General features: G+C 48.1%; 1 protein-coding gene across 3 annotated transcripts in view; it reads left to right on the top strand.

Annotated features, from left to right (window-relative positions):
- The window catches only part of MDFIC (MyoD family inhibitor domain containing), a 183,131-nt gene that overhangs the window by 63,281 nt on the left and 101,031 nt on the right, over positions 1–18,819 (top strand). For all 3 annotated transcript variants that reach the window (XM_069228938.1, XM_069228939.1, XM_069228940.1), the window contains one exon: positions 2,191–2,322. In XM_069228938.1, the coding sequence (XP_069085039.1) occupies positions 2,191–2,322 (132 nt within the window). The remainder of the gene's footprint in view (positions 1–2,190; positions 2,323–18,819) is intronic.

Raw genomic sequence — 18,819 nt, 5'->3', positions numbered from 1 at the left:
GGTAAAGTGACAGATATACCACCAGCCGTATTACGAGTTCCATAGGATATAATGGACTCGTAATACGGTTGGTGGTATATCCGTCACTTTACTGTCACTTTTGGGACGGATTAACACCTCCTCCAAAGTTGTAATAACCCCCATAGTCTTTAAACCTGTTTAACTAATGTATATTTACTCACGGTTTAAATATGTATGTATATGTGTATATATATATATATTTGTGTATTCATGTGTGTATGTATGTGTGTGTGTGTGTGTGTGTATATATATATATATATATATATATATATGTATGTTATTCTATGCTTAACATGTTCATAGGTCATTGCATAGCTCCTAGATAAGTTGTTATATTAGATACTTATGAATCCCTGCTCTCATTTTATATCACACAGATCAAATGTTTTATTATCATAAGCTTTTGGCTATTCAAAAATTGAGTAAAGATAAATATATGTTAGAAAAGTACACTTAATAATTAGGCCAATCTGCCCCACAGGGTGTGGGGGTGGAAGAGGAAGCAATTCCCCTTCTATCCCTGCCCAGAAGAGTGGGGTGCTTGGCTCTTGGGGGGAGCACTAGCGCTCCCCCTGGGGGCCCATAGCAGGATGAGCTGGTCTCGTCCTCAGCACCGGGCAACCATGGCCGAGGGCAAGGCCTGCTCCATTTTTTTATTCCCACAGTTACTTACATTATGACTTCATGCTACTGGCACTTTAACGAACTTGATTGCTAAATAAAGTATTTTCAAATTGAAAATTAAATTAATTATTTATCAAAGACTGGCCAAAAAGGCAATATGGGCTTTGCAAGCTTGGGGCAGCATTTCTATGAGGCTGCAAGTTTTGATTTTCTATTGATATAATAAAGTAATGTTGAGTCTTGTAGCCTGAAGATTTTCCAGACCAGTGCCGGACGGTTCTCAAAGTGTTGAAAATATTTTTCAGTTATAATTTTGTGGCTGGCTGTACCTGCGTTGTGATAGGGCTACTCCTCATATTTTGTTTTATATTTCATTTGCATTGAGTTCCTCACTACCAACCTACTTGGACCTGGATAGTGGCCATACGTTTTGCAAATGGGCTAAGAAATCCAGATAATCCAGACCAGGGTGTAAGTCTCCAGTGCACATAGCTTTTGATTGAAGAAGCGATCTCATTCCTTTAGGACTGTATAGCTATCTGTAAAAAGACTCCATACACTCAGACACTAATGCTCATGGTAAAAAGTAAAGTAGGAACTCAGTTGAGCCTGTAGTCCAAACCAGAAGATAATTGGTCTGGTTTTGGGACTAATGGCCTTATTTAGAGTTTGGCAGACAAGTTACTCTGTCACAAACACCACTGTATTACAATGTCCATTGGATATAATGGATTTATAATATGATGGACTGGATATCTGTCACACTTGTAATGGAGTAACCCCATCCACCAAACTCTACATCTGGGCCTGAGTCTGCAGTACAGGGAAACATACAACTTTTAGGGAGAGAAGTTGGTTCTTCCCCACAACTTATCTCGTGACCCTATATTCTTCTTTGTATAAGGCTCAATTTTTAACCACAAAAATCACTCTAAAGACAGCCTGATTCCATTAACAACTCATTCTGTACTCACAAAGTCCCACAACAACACAATCCAAATCAAGAACCACCTTACTCCATAAATTAAAAACAAGGCCCCTGTTGTGTGCGCTGTTAAAGACCTTGTCTGCATTGTATTTAGTTGATTTATGAACATTTAATGATAAATGAATACATTTTTTAATTTTGCAGTCATTTGAGATATGGTTAATTTGTGGGCGTGAAAGAGTTGTGGTTATGATACTCATGGTTTATGATGTCACCAGAACCAGAAAAAAACAAAGGTTACATGGCCGTTATAGTTAGGCTCACATTTTAAATGTACGAAACCACAGAAATGCACCTTTTATACTTAAGTTATCTCAAGTAGCATAACACGTGCCCTAAGGTAACTATACCTCGCACCCTTGTCATGCATTGCTAATTACCACAGATATTACAGCACTCATTATTCATAAAACAATTGTGCATGGTGAGGGCGCGAGTTAGAAATTCAATAGTTATACTCATCTCAAGACCCTAAACCTCATACTGTAAGGTAAGTATAACATAACTTCAGTGCTTACCAACAGGGTAAATCTGTGTTCTCTTCGTTTAAACCTCAGAAAAATGTGAAAAGGAAAGCACAGCTTTAAATGGGAGAGAATTAGAGCAATCCTCTATGAACCGAAGCACTACAAAAGAAACACAAGACCAGTCTGTCTGGAGAGATCACGCTTATGGCGACCTCGTCAAAAGTAAGTCCTTTTCTAGATCATATTGCTGCTTTTGATGTTGCTTTGCTAATGCAATGAAGGTTCTGCTGAATACTTCACATGTTCGTCCGATGCAACACCCTTCTTTTCCAGAAAACATTGAGCAGCAAGAGGTTTTGATATCTTTTAAGTAATATAATTAATTCATTTTGTGCCATTGAAGATTTTCATTTGGGATATAGCCTTCTGTTTTCTACTCTTGTTTTCCCACATATTATGGGTGTATATAACAGAGTTTGTTAACAGCATGCATCTTTTCAAGGCTACTTTATCGACACAGAGATTAAACTCCAAGCAGGATTTTGTAGAACCGGGTCTTTCATTCACTTACTGTGTGCAGAATCATATTTCACTTTTCCAAGATGTGTCAAGTGCTTAAATAATAAAGAATGTCAGGACAAATGTAACAATAGTGGGTTTAGTGTTGCAAAATTATTTTCACCTATTTCTTACGTGATTTCAAAACACCATCTTCTACATAGGTGAGTGTAAAATCTACTCCGCCATACAAAATGATGAATCAATTTGATACAGCGTGAAAAAATGGCACGATGTTCATGCCTTACTCTGTGGCTATGGGAAATTATTTCTGTGGGTATTTTCACATGATTATCTAACCATCAATGATTGAAAAACTGTGTGTGTGAACATTAGAAAGGGTAAACTCAAGAATACTTTGAACTTGCTTTGAAAGACTTTCTAATCCTCTTTATATAGGATTACTTCGTGGTAGTGTTTTTGGAAGGAACAATATCATAGAGGAGGTCTAAAACGATCATGTTTTGTGTTATATAAATAGTTTACTTTTTATATTGTCTAAAAATTGTGTCCATCGAAAGAAATGAAATAATCTGTTCCAGTGCCGTTTATTTCCATTTGCCTTGCAGTGGTCTGCAATATAGTTAACTCATGTGCATACAAAGTCAGTCAATGAGCAACTAATATTAAGTCGACGGGTTGGAAGAAGTGTTTGTGCCTGTTGCAGTGTGCATAATGTATGATTGCATACATAAATGTGAGTTGTACATATTGTGATAGGTTCTCGTCGACAGACGTAATATGAATTGCACACAGTTGGGCCTTTTAATCCACCGGACATTTTCCCGGTGGCCTGGAGCCCTTTGGGCCCGGTTTTAAGAGCCAGGGTCACTTCTGGTGCCTTCACCTTCCCCAGCAGCCAAGGTTAATTGCAACAGGCCCCAAGTTGAAGGGGGCACCCCATTACTCCTTACAAAGTTCATGGTTAAGTCTGCTGAAGAATACATCAGAGCAGCCACCCCAGTGACTGTGCTACATCTCTGGCTCACTGGAGCACTAGCTGACCTTTTAAGGCCATCTAGCCAAAGACTGACAGTCTTTGTGCATATACTCTAAAATGCACAATGTTAGAAATGGGGTCTTTGGTTGACAGTCAGGGTACCCCTGTTCAAGCAAGGACCCTCACTCTAGTCAGGGTAAAAGAGGATCACCCTCAGCTAACCCCTGCTTACCCCCTTGGTAGCTTGGCATGGCAGTAGGCTTAACTTCAGACTGCTAGGTGTAAAGTATTTGTACTAACGCATACAGTAACTTAATGAAAACACTAGAAAATGACACAACACAGGGTTAGAAAAATAGGAAATATTTATCTAAACAAAACAAGACCAAAATGACAAATATCCGACTTACACAAGTCAAGTTATGAATTTTTAAAGATTAAACTCAAAAATAGTGCTTAGAAACACAAAATGCTTCCACGAGATGTTAACAGTCGTGACAGAGTCGTTTTCAACAATCCGACACCAGCGGCACCGGCCACGGAGTCACTCGGACCCCCAGGTACAGTACGTTTGGTGAAGAGTGAAAACAAGCCGATGTGCGAAGTCGGGGATCGCAGTGTCTGTACGAAACGTTGAATCCGTGCACTTCGAGCGGCGTCGGTCACAACATGGTGCGGCGACTTCCACGGAGTCGTGGACTTCGGCGGGGCTGCAGCGGTGTTGGGCCTGCGAAGGTCGTTGCGTTCCAGGAAAGATCACGGAGTTGGTTGCAGGCGGTGACACCGGATTCAGCAGCGGCATCGGTCCGAAGTCATCCGAAGTCGATTTCCTTGAATTTTAACCAGATTTTCCTTTCAAGGGCCCAGGGGCTGGATAGGGCACCACTTGTCAGAGCAGGAGTCTCTCCAGAGACTCCAGGTGCTGGCAGAGAGAAGTCTTTGCTGTCCCTGAGACTTCAAACAACAGGAGGCAAGCTCTAAATCAAGCCCTTGGAGATTTCTTCACAAGATGGAAGACACACAAAGTCCAGTCTTTGCCCTCTTACTCTGGCAGAAGCAGCAACTGCAGGATAGCTCCATAAAGCACAGTTACAGGCAGAGCAGCTCTTCTTCCTCAGTAGTTCAGCTCTTCTACAGGCAGAGGTTCCTCTTGTTTCCAGAAGTGTTCTAAAGTCTGTGGTTTTGGGTGCCATTCTTATACCCAATTTCTCCTTTGAAGAAAGCCTACTTCAAAGTAAAGTCTCTTTTGAATGTAAATTTCCTGCCTTGGCCAGGCCAGGCCCCAGACTCTCACCAGGGGGTTGGAGGCTACATTCTGTGAGGGCAGGCGCAGCCCCTTCAGGTGTGAGTGACCACTCATCCCCTCCCTCCTAGCACAAATGGCTCATCAGGAAATGCATATTACACCCTAGCTCCCTTTGTGTCACTGTCTAGTGTGAGGTGCAACCAGCTCAACTTTCAAACTGACCCAGACGGTGAATCCACAAACAGGCAGAGTCACAGAAATGGTATAAGCAAGAAAATGCCCACTTTCTAAAAGTGGCATTTTCAAACACACAATCTTAAAATCAACTTTACTAAAGATGTATTTTTAAATTGTGAGCTCAGAGACCCCAAACTCCACATGTCCATCCGCTCCCAAAGGGAATCTACACTTTAAAGGTAGCCCCCATGTTAACCTATGGGAGGGACAGGCCTTGCAACAGTGAAAAATGAATTTAGCAATATTTCACTGTCAGGACATATAAAACACATTACTGTGGCCCTTTTACAACCCTGGCGGTAAATCCCGCTTACCGCCGTGCAGAAGACTGGCAACATACTGCTGTGGCTAGCGGAATTCCCTGACAAGTATTACGACCCACAGCCTGAAATCCACAACAATACAGACACCCACACAAGGCCGCCACACCAAAGGTCAGTGATAAACTGGTGATATCAAAACCGACACCGTGACACCAACAAGAATACACCCACACTATCACGACCCATGAATCAACACGGTGGTCTTTCAACCATGGTAATCCATTGGCGGTACACACCGCCGCGCTCAAAATATACACACATATACAAAACACAACCACATTGGCCAATTCGAAATACACACACCTGATACACATACATACACCACACCCACAACACTATAAAACACACTCCCACATTACCCACAAACCCTTACTCCCAGAAATTTGAAAGCAGACCAGAGATAGACACTACCTAAAACAACACCAGCATCCACAGACACACAACACCATCACTTACACAACATCCACGCACCTCAAACTACACACACCAACACACCCCCTCACACATCACAACAGACACCACCTCACACATCACCCACGCCACATCATGGCACCTCAAAGACACCCCAGGTTTTCTGAGGAGGAGCTTAGGGTCATGGTGGAGGAAATCGTCCAGGTAGAGCCACAGCTATTCGGATCACAGGTGCAACAGACGTCCATTGCAAGGAAGATGGAGCTATGGCGCAGAATGGTCGACAGGGTCAACGCAGTGGGACAGCATCCAAGAACACAGGATGACATCAGAAAGAGGTGGAACGACCTACGGGGGAATGTGCGTTCTGTGGTCTCCAGACACCAGATTGCTGTACAGAGGACTGGCGGTGGACCCCCACCTCCTCCCCCACAACTAATAACATGTGAGGAGCAAGTCTTGGCAATACTGCATCCTGAGGGCCTTGCAGGAGTAGCAGGAGGACTGGAATCTGGTAAGTCAAATCTTTACTACCTTATCCCCCCACCCCACCTGCATGCCATCACATACTCCCACCCTTACCCTCACACCCGTCACCCCAACAACCCACAGATACCCCACCAATACAACCCACACATCCCAAAACCAAGCCCTGCATGTCACACCAATGCATGGACACCCATCACCCAAGCTTGTCCAGTGCAGAGACTCACCCATGCCCTAAAATCACCAATCACACAAGGACCAAGCCAATAATGCAAGCACTGGAGTAGAAGGTCAACCACCTATTGCATACGATGGCACACACAGATACAATAACTATGCATTTACACCCCAACAGGACCCCTATCCAACCTCACTGGACAGGAGGTGCCAGACATATGCAGTCCCCCTCAGAAGAGGCCCACAGTGATGACAGCAGCTTTGCACGCCAGGATCAAGATGACCAGCCCGGCCCATCTGAAACCTCGGGACAGTCGGTTCCCCTGACACTGTCACAAGCCATCACAGAGCCTCCACCCTCAGGAAACACCAGCACAGCACCCACCCAGCGGGCCCATCCCTCTGTCCCCTGGACACGTCAATCAGCAGTGTGTCCACCACTACAGGGAACCCAGGCAAACCCACCAACCCAAGACAATCAGGGACCTGGGTGCAGTGGCAGTGGGCACACGGTTCAGGGGCACAGGGGCACAGGATAACAGGGAAACTGGGAGGGCTGCTGTGTGACAGGGGGAGGACAGGCCCAGGGAACCAACACTCCACGAGGCTCTCTCCAACATCATGGGAGCTTACCATCATTCCCAGGAGACGATGGCAACGGTACTGGCCACGTTTCAGGAGACCCAGCGGCTGCAAGAGGAACACTACCTTAGGATCAGGGAGGACTTGAAGTCCATTAACATCACCCTGGTCACCATTGCAGGGGTGCTGGAAGACCTTCTCAACACCAGGAGGGACACAGTGGCACAACAAGGGGCCCCTGACACGATGCCTGGACGATGAACAGCCCTCCACCTCCGCCGGCGCTAGTGGACAGGAGGCACCGCCACAGGAACAACAGGACACCAGCACCCCACCCCCTGCAGATGGAGAACCACCCCGCAAACAGTCACTGAGATCCAGGAACAGGACAGAGAACATTGCCAAGACCCCGCCAGGAAATGAGACCCCCCTGAACGTCACCCTTCTGTCCTACTATGTTACCCTGTCCATCCTTAAACTTCCATTGCTCCACTTCCTATGCCCCTTTGGACAATGCACCTGTGAAACAAATAGACTGGACTCTGCCATGGACATTCCTCCTCCATCCCCCCAGCCCATTTTACAACCCCCTCCACTTATTAGCACAGGAATAAACACACTTCAATCACAAAACAATCTGGAGTCAGTCTGTGCTTTCACAAATGTGTAATTGCAATAACTATGCAAAATAGCAATGTCAATTTACTTGTTCGCATACCAATGTAACACAGCTGTAGGCCAACAGTAAACATAGCAGAGGGCACAAAGTTGGACCCAGATCTGTGGAAATGGAAAGTCAAAGTGACAAGTCAGGGTCCATTCACTAAATGAAAATGACAGACTTATGCTAGTTCCAACAATAGTATGAGATGTGGGAAGCAGTGACATATTCTTACCTGTGTCTCACTGGAAGTATTGCATGATGATGTTGTTTTGGTTGTCAATATCCTCCTCTTCTGCCTCCTCTTCTTCACTGTTCACAGGCTCCAGAGCTGCCACAAGACCACCATCTGGCCCATCCTCCTGCAGAAAAGGCACCTGGTGTCGGAAAGCCAGGTTGTGCAGCATACAGCAGGCCACGATTATCTGGCACACCTTCTGTGGTGAGTAGGATAGGGAGCCACCTGTCAGATGAAGGCACCGGAATCTGGCCTTCAGGAGGCCGAAGGTGCGTTCGATCACCCTCCTAGTTCGCCCATGTGCCTCATTGTAGCATTCCTTTGCCCTTTTCCTGGGATTCTTCACTGGGGTCAGTAGCCATGACGGGTTGGGGTAACCAGAGCCACTTGCAAATGTTGAGGGACAACTGTTAGACACACACTAACCCTTAGGGACAGCCCCATACCCAGACAGCAAATTAAACTGTGTGGGACTTTAGGCTCACCTATTAGCCACACACGGTACCTCTGGAGTTGCCCCATCTCATGAGGGATGCTGCTATTCCTCAAAATGTAAGCGTCATGGACTGAGCCAGGATACTTGCCATTCACATGGGAGATGTACTGGTCTGCCAAACACACCATCTGCACATTCATGAAATGGTAGCTCTTCCGGTTTCTGTACACCTGTTCATTCCTGCGGGGGGGTACAAATGCCTCATGTGTACCATCAATGGCACTGATGATGTTGGGGATATGTCCCAGGGCATAAAAGTCACCTTTCACTGTGGGCAAATCCTCCACCTAAGGGAACACGATGTAGCTGCGCATGTGTTTTGGCATGGTAGACAACACTCTGGACACCACGTTAGAGAACATTGGCTGGGACATCCCTGATGCCATGGCCACTGTTGTTTGAAAAGACCCACTGGCCAGGAAATGGAGTACAGACAGGACCTGCACTAGAGGGGGTTTCTGTGGGATGACAGATAACTGACATCAGGTCCGGCTCCAACTGGGCACACAGTTCCTGGATTGTTGCACAAACAAGTCTGTATGTGACTAGGATGTGTCTCTCTTCCATTGTCGAAAGGTTCACCAGGGGTCTGTACACCGGAGGATGCCGCCATCTCATCACCTGCCCCAGCGGACGTGCCCTATGGAGGAGAACATCGAGCAGAGAGTCATCCAACACTGAGGTATCACTCAGAAAAGTTATTAATCCGCAATGTGCCGGTATCTATCTATATTCCCGGCCTAGATAGGTGTGACACAGTTAACATCCATCCCATGTGGCCTCCTGAAATGCGGCTGCCTGACCTGAAGGTGGGACAAGGGGATATGAGGTAACTGCGCTGGCGTTCTATACCGTCGCAGTGGACGGTTGAAGACCGCAGCGCAATTCTGCATTGGTTAACATTGGGCCCTATGGGTTCCAGGAACCAATGACGATGTACGCTGGTGGTGACGGTACGCACCGCCGCGGACGTGACCGCCATTTTCTGTCTGTTCACTCACTTGATACCTGACCTTCAACAGAAGAGGACCTACACTGTAAGTGCTGCTGTGACCTGTGTCTGGAAGCAACAATGCCAACAGTGTCTGGGGGAAAAGTCCCCTGCCTTCACTTCGGAGGAGTTGGAGAAAATAGTGGATGAGGTTCGCCCCCAGTACACGCAACTGTACGGTCCTCCAGACAAACAGGTGAGTACACTGTGAGCATGCTGCATGGACAATGCCTGTTTTGAGTGGTGTGGATAGAAGATACATGGGGGGGGGGAGATGGCCTGCATGTGCGGATGGGGTGTGTATTCGCGTCAGGGCAAGGGTGGGAACTGGGGGGCAATGAGTATGATGGTGCGGACGGGTAAGTCATTTCCTTTCCCCCTGTACCATTCCTCTAGGTCAGCGCCCACCAGAATAAGGGTATTTGGCGTGCCATCGCCAAGGATGTCCGGACCCTGGGGTCTACCACAGACGGAGCACCCAGTGCCGGAAAAGATGGGAGGACCTACACCGCTGGAGCAAGAAAAACGGCGGAGACCCAGCTGGGGATGGCCTCCAAATGTGGGAGAGGTGCCCGTCGCACCAGGACCCCCCTGATGTTCCGGATCCTGGTGGTGGCCTATCCAGAGTTGGATGGGCACTTGAGGGCATCACAGCAACCACAAGGGTGGGGAGTACAATCTCATTCAGCTGACTCTGCACGCATTACGAGGTGTCCGAGTGGGGGAGGTGGGCAGTGGGTTCCCCTAGGCCAGGGCGAACTTGGTAGGCAAGGTCCCTTGTGAGGCAGGCCATGTGGCACCCGAAACCCACCAGTGGTAAGAGCCATCTACACCTAGTCAGGTTCCTGTGACTTCCAGGTGTGCATCAATTGGTCTTAGGCCTCGTACCCCATGGTCAGCTGAAATTTCTAGAAACTGTCACTGCATGGCGTAGTGCAGAGGGCTGCTCCCTGTGTGGTGTGTTCGTCAACGTAGTGATGTTGCATGCACTGAACATGCCTTTCTTCTGTCTTTCCCCCCCTTTTTGTGGTCTCCCTCTTCTTGTGTGCAACAACATCATCAGGCGGAGGAGCACTGGCACCGGAGCAGGAGGGAGCCACAACCCACTTGGCCCTGGAGGGCGAAACAATGGAGTCTGAAGCCACCAGTGGGACGGAGGGCGAGGGGAGCTCCACGGAGGGGACAGGAGCAGACAGCAGTGACAGCGACTCCTCCTCTGATGGGAGCTCCCTTGCGGTGGTGGGCACCTCTGTGCCCACCACATCAACAGGTACAGCCGCCACCCCCTCTACCAGCACCGCCCTCCCAGCAGCCCCTCAGCGTATGTCCCGTGCCCACTCACCCATGAGGCTGGGCATCTCCTTCGCCCCAGGCACCTTAGGCCATGCCCCAGTCAGCCCTGCTGCCCTCAGTGAGGAGGCTATTGACCTCCTGAGATCCCTCACTGTTGGGCAATCTACCATTGTGAATGCCATCCAGGGTGTAGAGAGGCATTTGCAACAAACAAATGCATACCTGGAGGGCATTCATTCTGGGCAGGCAGCCCAACAGAGAGCATTTCAGGCTCTGGCCTCAGCACTGATGGCAGCCATTGTCCCTGTGTCCAGCCTCCCCCTCCAACGTCCTCCACGCAGACCCAAGCCCCTGTACCTCAGCCTATCCCAAGCACACCATCAGACCAGCATGCACACTCATCAACACACAAGAGTGGCTCAGGCAAACATAGGCACCACACATCCCACAGGCACTCGCACAAGCACCATCTCCATGCAGACACAGCAACATCCACTGCCTCCACTGTGTCCCCCTCCTCCATGTCCTCCTCCTCCCTCCCTGTCTCGTCTCTACTCAAACCTGCATGCACTACATCCTCAGCCACTGCCTCCATCACCAGCAGGCCCATCACCACACACCGCTCACGTGCACTCACTACCCCCACTACCATTCACACATCCCCAGTGTCCTCTCCCAGTGTGTCAGTGAGCCCTCCTCCCAAAGTACACAAACGCAGGCGCACACCCAACCAACAGCCATCCACCTCACAACAGCCTCTGGCCCATGCACCTTCACCCAAATTCAGCAGACGTATACCTCCTACAACCACTACCTCTGCCTCCACTCCCAAACCCCCTCCATCTTCCCGTCCCAGTGTGTCTAAAAAACTCTTCCTGGCTAACATTGACCTCTTCCCTACACCTTCCCCCCGTCCTTCCCCTAGGGCCAGGCTTTCCAGGTCCCAGCCCAGCACCTCAGCCACCATATCTCCAGGCACAGTGGTGTCAGCAATTGCGGGGTCATGGAGTGCGCCACCCATCAGGGCTGCCAGTGTGCCACGTAGCGGGGCAAGGACATTCTATCAACTGCCAAGGTGAAAAAGGTGCCCACGTCCCAGAGGGAGAAGCCGAAAGTACCAGCCGCCAAGGGCTCAGCAAAAACCAAAGGGGATAGTGGCAAGACAACTGCAGCACCATCAAAGCTGGGGAAGGGCCAAAAGCTGAAGAGCAGGTCAGAAGAGGACATTTTGGCACTGACTGAGGGACCAGTGTCCCACTTTCTGTCCATGACCACGCCAACCTGTACGGCGGCAAACACTACTGTCTGCCCCGCCACCACAACCGCCACCTGCACCGCCACGTCTACAGCCTCAACGACAGTCCCCACCTCTTCCCCAGTGGGCAGCAGTCTGAGGCTGCAGGAGACGTCTTGCTGTGTCCCTCAGCAGGTGCTGACCGATGCACTGCTGCAACAGACACTGGCACAAGCACCGCTGCAACAGACACCGCCGCAAGCACCGCTGCAACAGACACCGCCGCTGCAACAGACACCGCCGCAAGCACCGCCGCAACAGACACCGCCGCAAGCACCGCCGCAACAGACACCGCCGCAAGCACCGCCACAACAGACACCGCCGCAAGCACCGCCGCAACAGACCCTGCTGCAAGCACCGCCGCGCCAGACACCGCCGCAAGCACCGCCACCTGCACCGCCCCCGGCATGTCTACAGCCTCAGCGACACTGTGACAGCTCAGGGACCTCCCCCAGTTCAGCCACCTGTTCCCCTGTAGGCTCTGGGGTGTCACCCTCAGGCTCTGCCTCCTCCTGGACCGTGGGAACTTCGGGGGCCGGTTTCCCGCTCCCCCTGCCCTTTCTCTTCTTGGCGGTCCCCTGGGCCATTGTTTCAGACTCCAGGGGTTCTTGACCACCCTGACGGGCTGCCATTGACCTGGTGGATACGCATACCCACCCAGGCAGACCCAACATCTCCAAGTGAGACCTGTGTTCCACCTTCTTCCAAGGGGAATCCTCCAGATCATTGCCTAGCAAACAATCAACAGGCATGGTTGGACTCACAGCTACCTTCAAGCAACCTGAGACCCCCCCCACCATTCAAAGGGAACCTGCGCCACTGTGCACAGGCGCTCTGAGTTGTCCACTGCAACTACTTGGTGAAGTACCCGGGGATCTATCTGCTCTTCAGAAACCAGCTGACTCCTCACTGTAGTCACACTGGCTCCTGTGTCTCTTAGAGCCTCCACCCTCTGTCCATTAATGGTCACCCACTGCCTGTACTTCTTAGTGTTCTCAGGCACTAGGGTTCTCTGGACCATCTCACTGTTCCCTAGTGAGACAAGAGTCATCTCAGCTGGTTCCCACCCACCTGAAACCAACTCCTCCCCAAGCGCTACACTGGCCAAACCATGGGTCGGCACACCAGTGGGTGCCAGTGTACTTTTGGGGCATTTGGGGTCCCCCCTCACATGACCTACCTGGTCACATGCATAGCACCTACGTGGGGGACCACCTGCCACTGGCTTCCCTTTGGAGAACCATGGCTTCTTTTCACTGGGGGGGTTGGGAATCCTTACCCTGGGAATCAGTTTGAGGCCCTTTAGAGAACTCCCCCTGTTTACCCTTACCCCCCCCTTTCTTCTGAGAGGGACCTTGACCACCCTTGGTGTGGTCTCCCCCATACCTCTTTTGGACCCTGGTACTCTCCCACCAGTCCGCTTCCTGCGGAAGCTTCCTGGGATCAGTCAGCTCGCTGTCAATCAGGTGCTGGCAGAGCTCTGGAAAACATAAACTATATAAGTGCTCCCAAGCAATCAGATTGTAAAGCCCCTCATACGTAGTTACCTTACTGTCCTTCACCCAACCATCCAGTGACCTGCAATAAGAATCCACACATTCCAACCATGCTTGGGATTCCTTCTTCTTGTAGGACCTAAACTTATCCTTGTACTCCTCAGGGGTAAGACCATACCTTGTAAGCACGCCATCCTTCATGCTAGATTAGGTGAGATTCTGAGCATCCCCTAAGGCTGTCAGTGTATCCTTCCCCTCTACCTCAAAGTGCTTCCACGTACCCCCCCCCCCCAATGAGCTTCAGGGACCAGATTCATGTGGAGAGCAGACTCAAACCCCTTCAACCACAAGTATATGTCATCCTCCCTCTTGTAATCCTTCACAAGGTCTTTAGGAATGTGCACCCTCCTCTCAGGCTGCACTGTAGGATTGCTGCCCCCATCTCTGCTACACTGGCTCCTTGTGGCTAACTCCTTTAAGCTAAGCTCATGAGCCAGCTGCAGCTTCCTTTCCTCAATGACCAGCCTTCTCTGCTCCATCTCCCTTTCCATCTCCATCTTCAGACTGAACTTTTTCAGCTCCAATTGGTATTCCCTCTCTGCCTGTCTGTCCTGTAAATCTTCAGGTGTCAGACCCTTGGAGGACACAATGCTACCTGCCCTGGAGTCTCTCTGCCTGGACATAACAGGCCCACCCACTACATCATTGTGAGTGACTTGCACCCTCTCCTCCTCACCCTGCTCCCCTTCTGTGTGCCCACCAACCTCGTTGGCTGTCACCCAGGCCCTCAGTGCCTTTTGCAGATCCTCCTTCTTGGAAGAGCTCTTAATGGGACAGGCCAAATCTTTGCAGAACTGCTTAAACTGAGCCAAGGTGTAGCTCTCCAATTTCTCCATGTCAAAAGCAGCTCCAGCTGATGTATCTCCAGATTGAGACATGATAAAGAGTTAAACAAAAGAGCAAAGTTCCAAAGCAGAAAACAAGTTCCCAAATTAAGTTTCCAAAAAAAGTCAATCAAGGGATCAGCAAAAATAGAAGTAGAACAAAAATAGTCCCAAAGAGAAAAAAGCAAAATCACAAGACAAGTAGTATGTGGTCACGTAGTGGTCTGAACTCAAACAGTAGTGTACACTTAATCACTGTATGTCAAGTACAAATACAAGTCCAAATCCCAACCCCTGATTACCAGTGTTAGAAATGGGGTCTTTGGTTGACAGTCAAGTTACCCCCTCTTCAAGCAAGGACCCTCACTCTATTCAGGCTAATAGAGAATCACCCCCAGCTAACCCCTGCTTATCCCCTTGGTAGCTTGGCAGAGCAGTATGTTTAACTTCAGAGTGCTAGGTGTGAAGTATTTGTACCAACACACACAGTAACTTAATGAAAACACTACAAAATAATACAACACCGATTTTAGAAAAATAGGAAATATTTATCTAAACAATACAAGTCCAAAACAAAAAAAATCTGACATACACAAGTCAAGTTATGAATCTTTAAAGATTAAACTCAAAAATAGCGCTTGGAAACACAAAATGCTTCGATGAGGTGTTAACACGGACCCCCAGGTACAGTACCTTTGGTGAAGAGTGATGCGCGAAGACTGGGATTGCGGTGTCTGTTGAATCTGCGCACTTCAAGCAGCGTCAGTCACGATGTGGTGCGGCGACTTCCACGGAGTCGCGGACTTCGGTGGGGCTGCAGCGGTGTCGGGCCTGCGAAGGTTGCCGCGTTCCAGCGAGGATCAAGGAGTCAGTTGTAGGCGGCGTCACTGGATTTAGCAGCACCGTCGGTCCAGAGTCGTCCGAAGTCGATTTCCTTGAATTTTCACCAGCTTTTCCTTTGAAGGGCCCAGGGACTGGGTAAGGCACCACTTGTCAGAGCAGGAGTCTCTCCAGAGACTCCAGGTGCTGGCAGAGAGAAGTCTTTGCTGTCCCTGAGACTTCAAACAACAGGAGGCAAGCTCTAAATCAAGCCCTTGGAGATTTCTTCACAAGATGGAAGGCACACAAAGTCCAGTCTTTGCCCGCTTACTCTGGCAGAAGCAGCAACTGCAGGATAGCTCCACAATGCACAGTCACAGGCAGAGCAGCTCTTCTTCCTCAGCTCTTCAGCTCTTCTACAGGCAGAGGTTCCTTTTGTTTCCAGAAGTGTTCTAAAATCTGTGGTTTTGGGTGCCCTTCTTATACCCAATTTCTCCTTTAAAGTAGGCCTATTTCAAAGTAAAGTCTCTTTTGAATGTGAAATCCTGCCTTGCCCAAGCCAGGCCCCAGACACTCACCAGGGTGTTGGAAACTGCATTGTGTGAGGGCAGGCACAGCCATTTCAGATGTGAGTGACCACTCCTCCCCTCCCTCCTAGCACAGATGGCTCATCAGGAAATGCATATTACACCCCAGCACCTTTTGTGTCACTGTCTATTGTGAGGTGCAACCAGCCCAACTGTCAAACTGGCCCAGACGGGGAATCCACAAACAGGCAGAGTCACAGAAATGGTATACACAAGAAAATGCTACTTCTAAAAGTGGTATTTTCCAACACACAATCTTAAAATCAACTATACTAAAAGATGTGTTTTTAAATTGTGAGCTCAGAGACCCCAAACTTTACATGTCTATCCGCTCCCAAAGGGAATCTACACTTTGAAGGTAGCGCCCATGTTAACCTATGAGAGGGACAGGCCTTGCAACAGTGAAAAATAAATTTAGCGATATTTCACTGTCAGGACATATAAAACACATTACTAGATGTCCTACCTTAACCATACACTGCACCCTGGCCTTGGGGCTACCTAGGGCATACCTTAGGGGTGTCAGCCATGCAAGAAAAGGGAAGGTTTAGGCCTGGCAAGTGGGTACACTTGCCAAGTCGAATTTACAGTTAAAACTGCACACACAGACACTGCAGTGGCAGGTCTGAGACATGATTACAGAGCTACTATGTAGGTTGCAGAACCCCTGCTGCATGCACACTAGTGGCATTTGATTTACAGGCCCTGGGCACATTTAGTGCATTGTACTAGGGACTTACTAATAAATCAAATATGCCAATCATGGATAAGCCAATTACATACACATTTTGTAAAGGAGCACTTGCACTTTAGCACTGGTTAGCAGTGGTAAAGTGCCCAGAGTAACAAAAACAGCGAAATCAGAGTCCAGCACACATCAACAACCTGGGGAACAGAGGCAAAAAGTTAAGGGAGACCACGCCAAGGATGAAAAATCTAACCCACAACATTTACAATATACTGATTCAAGATGGCAGAGGTGCCCTTGGAACTCTTGGATTGAGGAAACATCTAGCACCCCTCCTCCATGCACCAGCCATTTACCTCATTCAGAGGTGCCCTGGTGTGACTTGCATGCTTGCTCTAGTGTTCATTTCTATCCAGCTGGTGGCCTACTAGCAGCACAGTGAATCATGGAGGGAAGAGCCTCTTGACCATAGTAGGTCCCTGGTACCCTCATAAAGCATCTTCTTCTGGACTTTGATGACAGCCTCCAAGGGATCACAATGCTTTTAAGCCACTTTGCTGTCCAGGCGGTCAGAAGTATTCCTGATGCATCCAGTCTTGTTTGGGATTTGTCGAGCCATGTTGGTCAGGGCAGTGCAATGGAAGTGTACTGGTGCGCTGCAGCAGGAATGGAGACAGATCAGCAGATGCGTCCCCGATCTGCTTTCAGGCTAGGTTGTTTAATCCACCGCTGATCCACAGCAATTCTTACACTGGGTACAATTTGGAATCTGTGTCCCGGTCTCCTGTGATTGACTTGGACCTAAAAGCTTTGGCAGATTGCTGCATCCCATGTGCCTTGGGAGCAAGGCGTTCCTCCATGATGGTTGGTCTGATACAGTGGACAAGCGCCAGCGCACCACCATTTTGATCCATGTTGGCAGTGTCTGGTGACTTTAGATGCTCTTCTTGCCTGTGCTGGCATGGAGCATGGACTTAATCACAGTGAAGCAGTACCTCTGCGCTCTTTTATAATGCAGGGGTGGCCATCTTGGTTCCACCCTCAACTTACCGGGCCTAGCTCTCAACCATGCATAACTCAGCCACTTTTGTCAGGGATTTGAGTTAAAGCCATTTTTAAAATTTACCATAAGTTGTTTCTGTATTAACGTTCATTGAAGGTGAGCCTAATGTGATTCACACGTGGATATCAATAATTGACTGGCATGGTTTGTGGCTGAAGCCTTTTGTCAGTGAATGAGCTGTATATATTTAAGTTGACATCTTGCACCTGACACACAATATTCATGCTAAATCTCCCCTTAGTTCTTGTAGCTAATTCTTCCTTTTCCCACCAGACTTCATAGGCATGCCCTCTTTGGTGGTCATGTCAAATGTGGTGTGATCAATAATTTAACCAATTTACAGTGATAAATGAAACAGGAAAATGTCTTTGGGTATGGCCTGGTGTCTCTACTCTCATATACAAACAAGAATTCTTCATCTTTTTAACTACTAATTTAAGAACCTAACATCAATGGCTTATTTTACCTCAATCTGGTATCTGCCAACTAATAATGTCTGTCATTGTAAATCGCGACCCTTCCGCTCAGCAATTATATACAGCTCATCCCAATAGGCCCTGCATGCTTCATTGTCCAATATCCAGCATTGGGGACTTTAAAACAAAGTAAAGAGAATCACAAATATGATATCCTCATCAACATTTTCAAGACACAAGTTGATGATACCTACACAAACCCAGTAAGAGGCAGCACAACTACAGACCTTTTGATCAATGATTCTCAAAAGTCTTAAACTAGTAGTCTTCTCCCCTTGAAAAAAAATCTACCATCACAATCATTGTTTACAACAATAAAAATCCAAGCTGACTGGTCTATGGAATGGCACTTTCTAAAACAAAAATCTTCCAAGGCTATAGCCTTGCTGACCTGATAACTTACACCTGATTGTTAGACAGCTCAATTAACCAACATTACATATCATAGTCTGTCCTGTTTTCAGAGTTTATTTTCTTAGTGTTTTTCAAATCTTTTGAAATCCGTGCTTACCAGTGTTTATTCAGACAAAAACTGGGATTTTCCAGTGTTTAAAAAACCTCTAGTTTTTTCCAGTCCTTATTATAAAGCACATATTTAATTTAAAGGAACTGTAATGCAAGGTATGCAGAGCCTTCTCACCAACAGTTTCTACAGTAGACTTGACTGTTTTATGCATAGAAACTGGTTGTATTACACTGTTATTTCACGTTCCCATTTCTCAAATCTCATTTCCTCTCAATCTTTGTCTGGTTTACGGGATAACTAGTGGATT

Source organism: Pleurodeles waltl, chromosome 4_1 (genome assembly GCF_031143425.1).
Source record: "Pleurodeles waltl isolate 20211129_DDA chromosome 4_1, aPleWal1.hap1.20221129, whole genome shotgun sequence".
Taxonomy (NCBI): domain Eukaryota; kingdom Metazoa; phylum Chordata; class Amphibia; order Caudata; family Salamandridae; genus Pleurodeles; species Pleurodeles waltl.
Note: the sequence above shows the minus strand (reverse complement) of the source record. Positions and strands in the feature narration are given on the sequence as shown.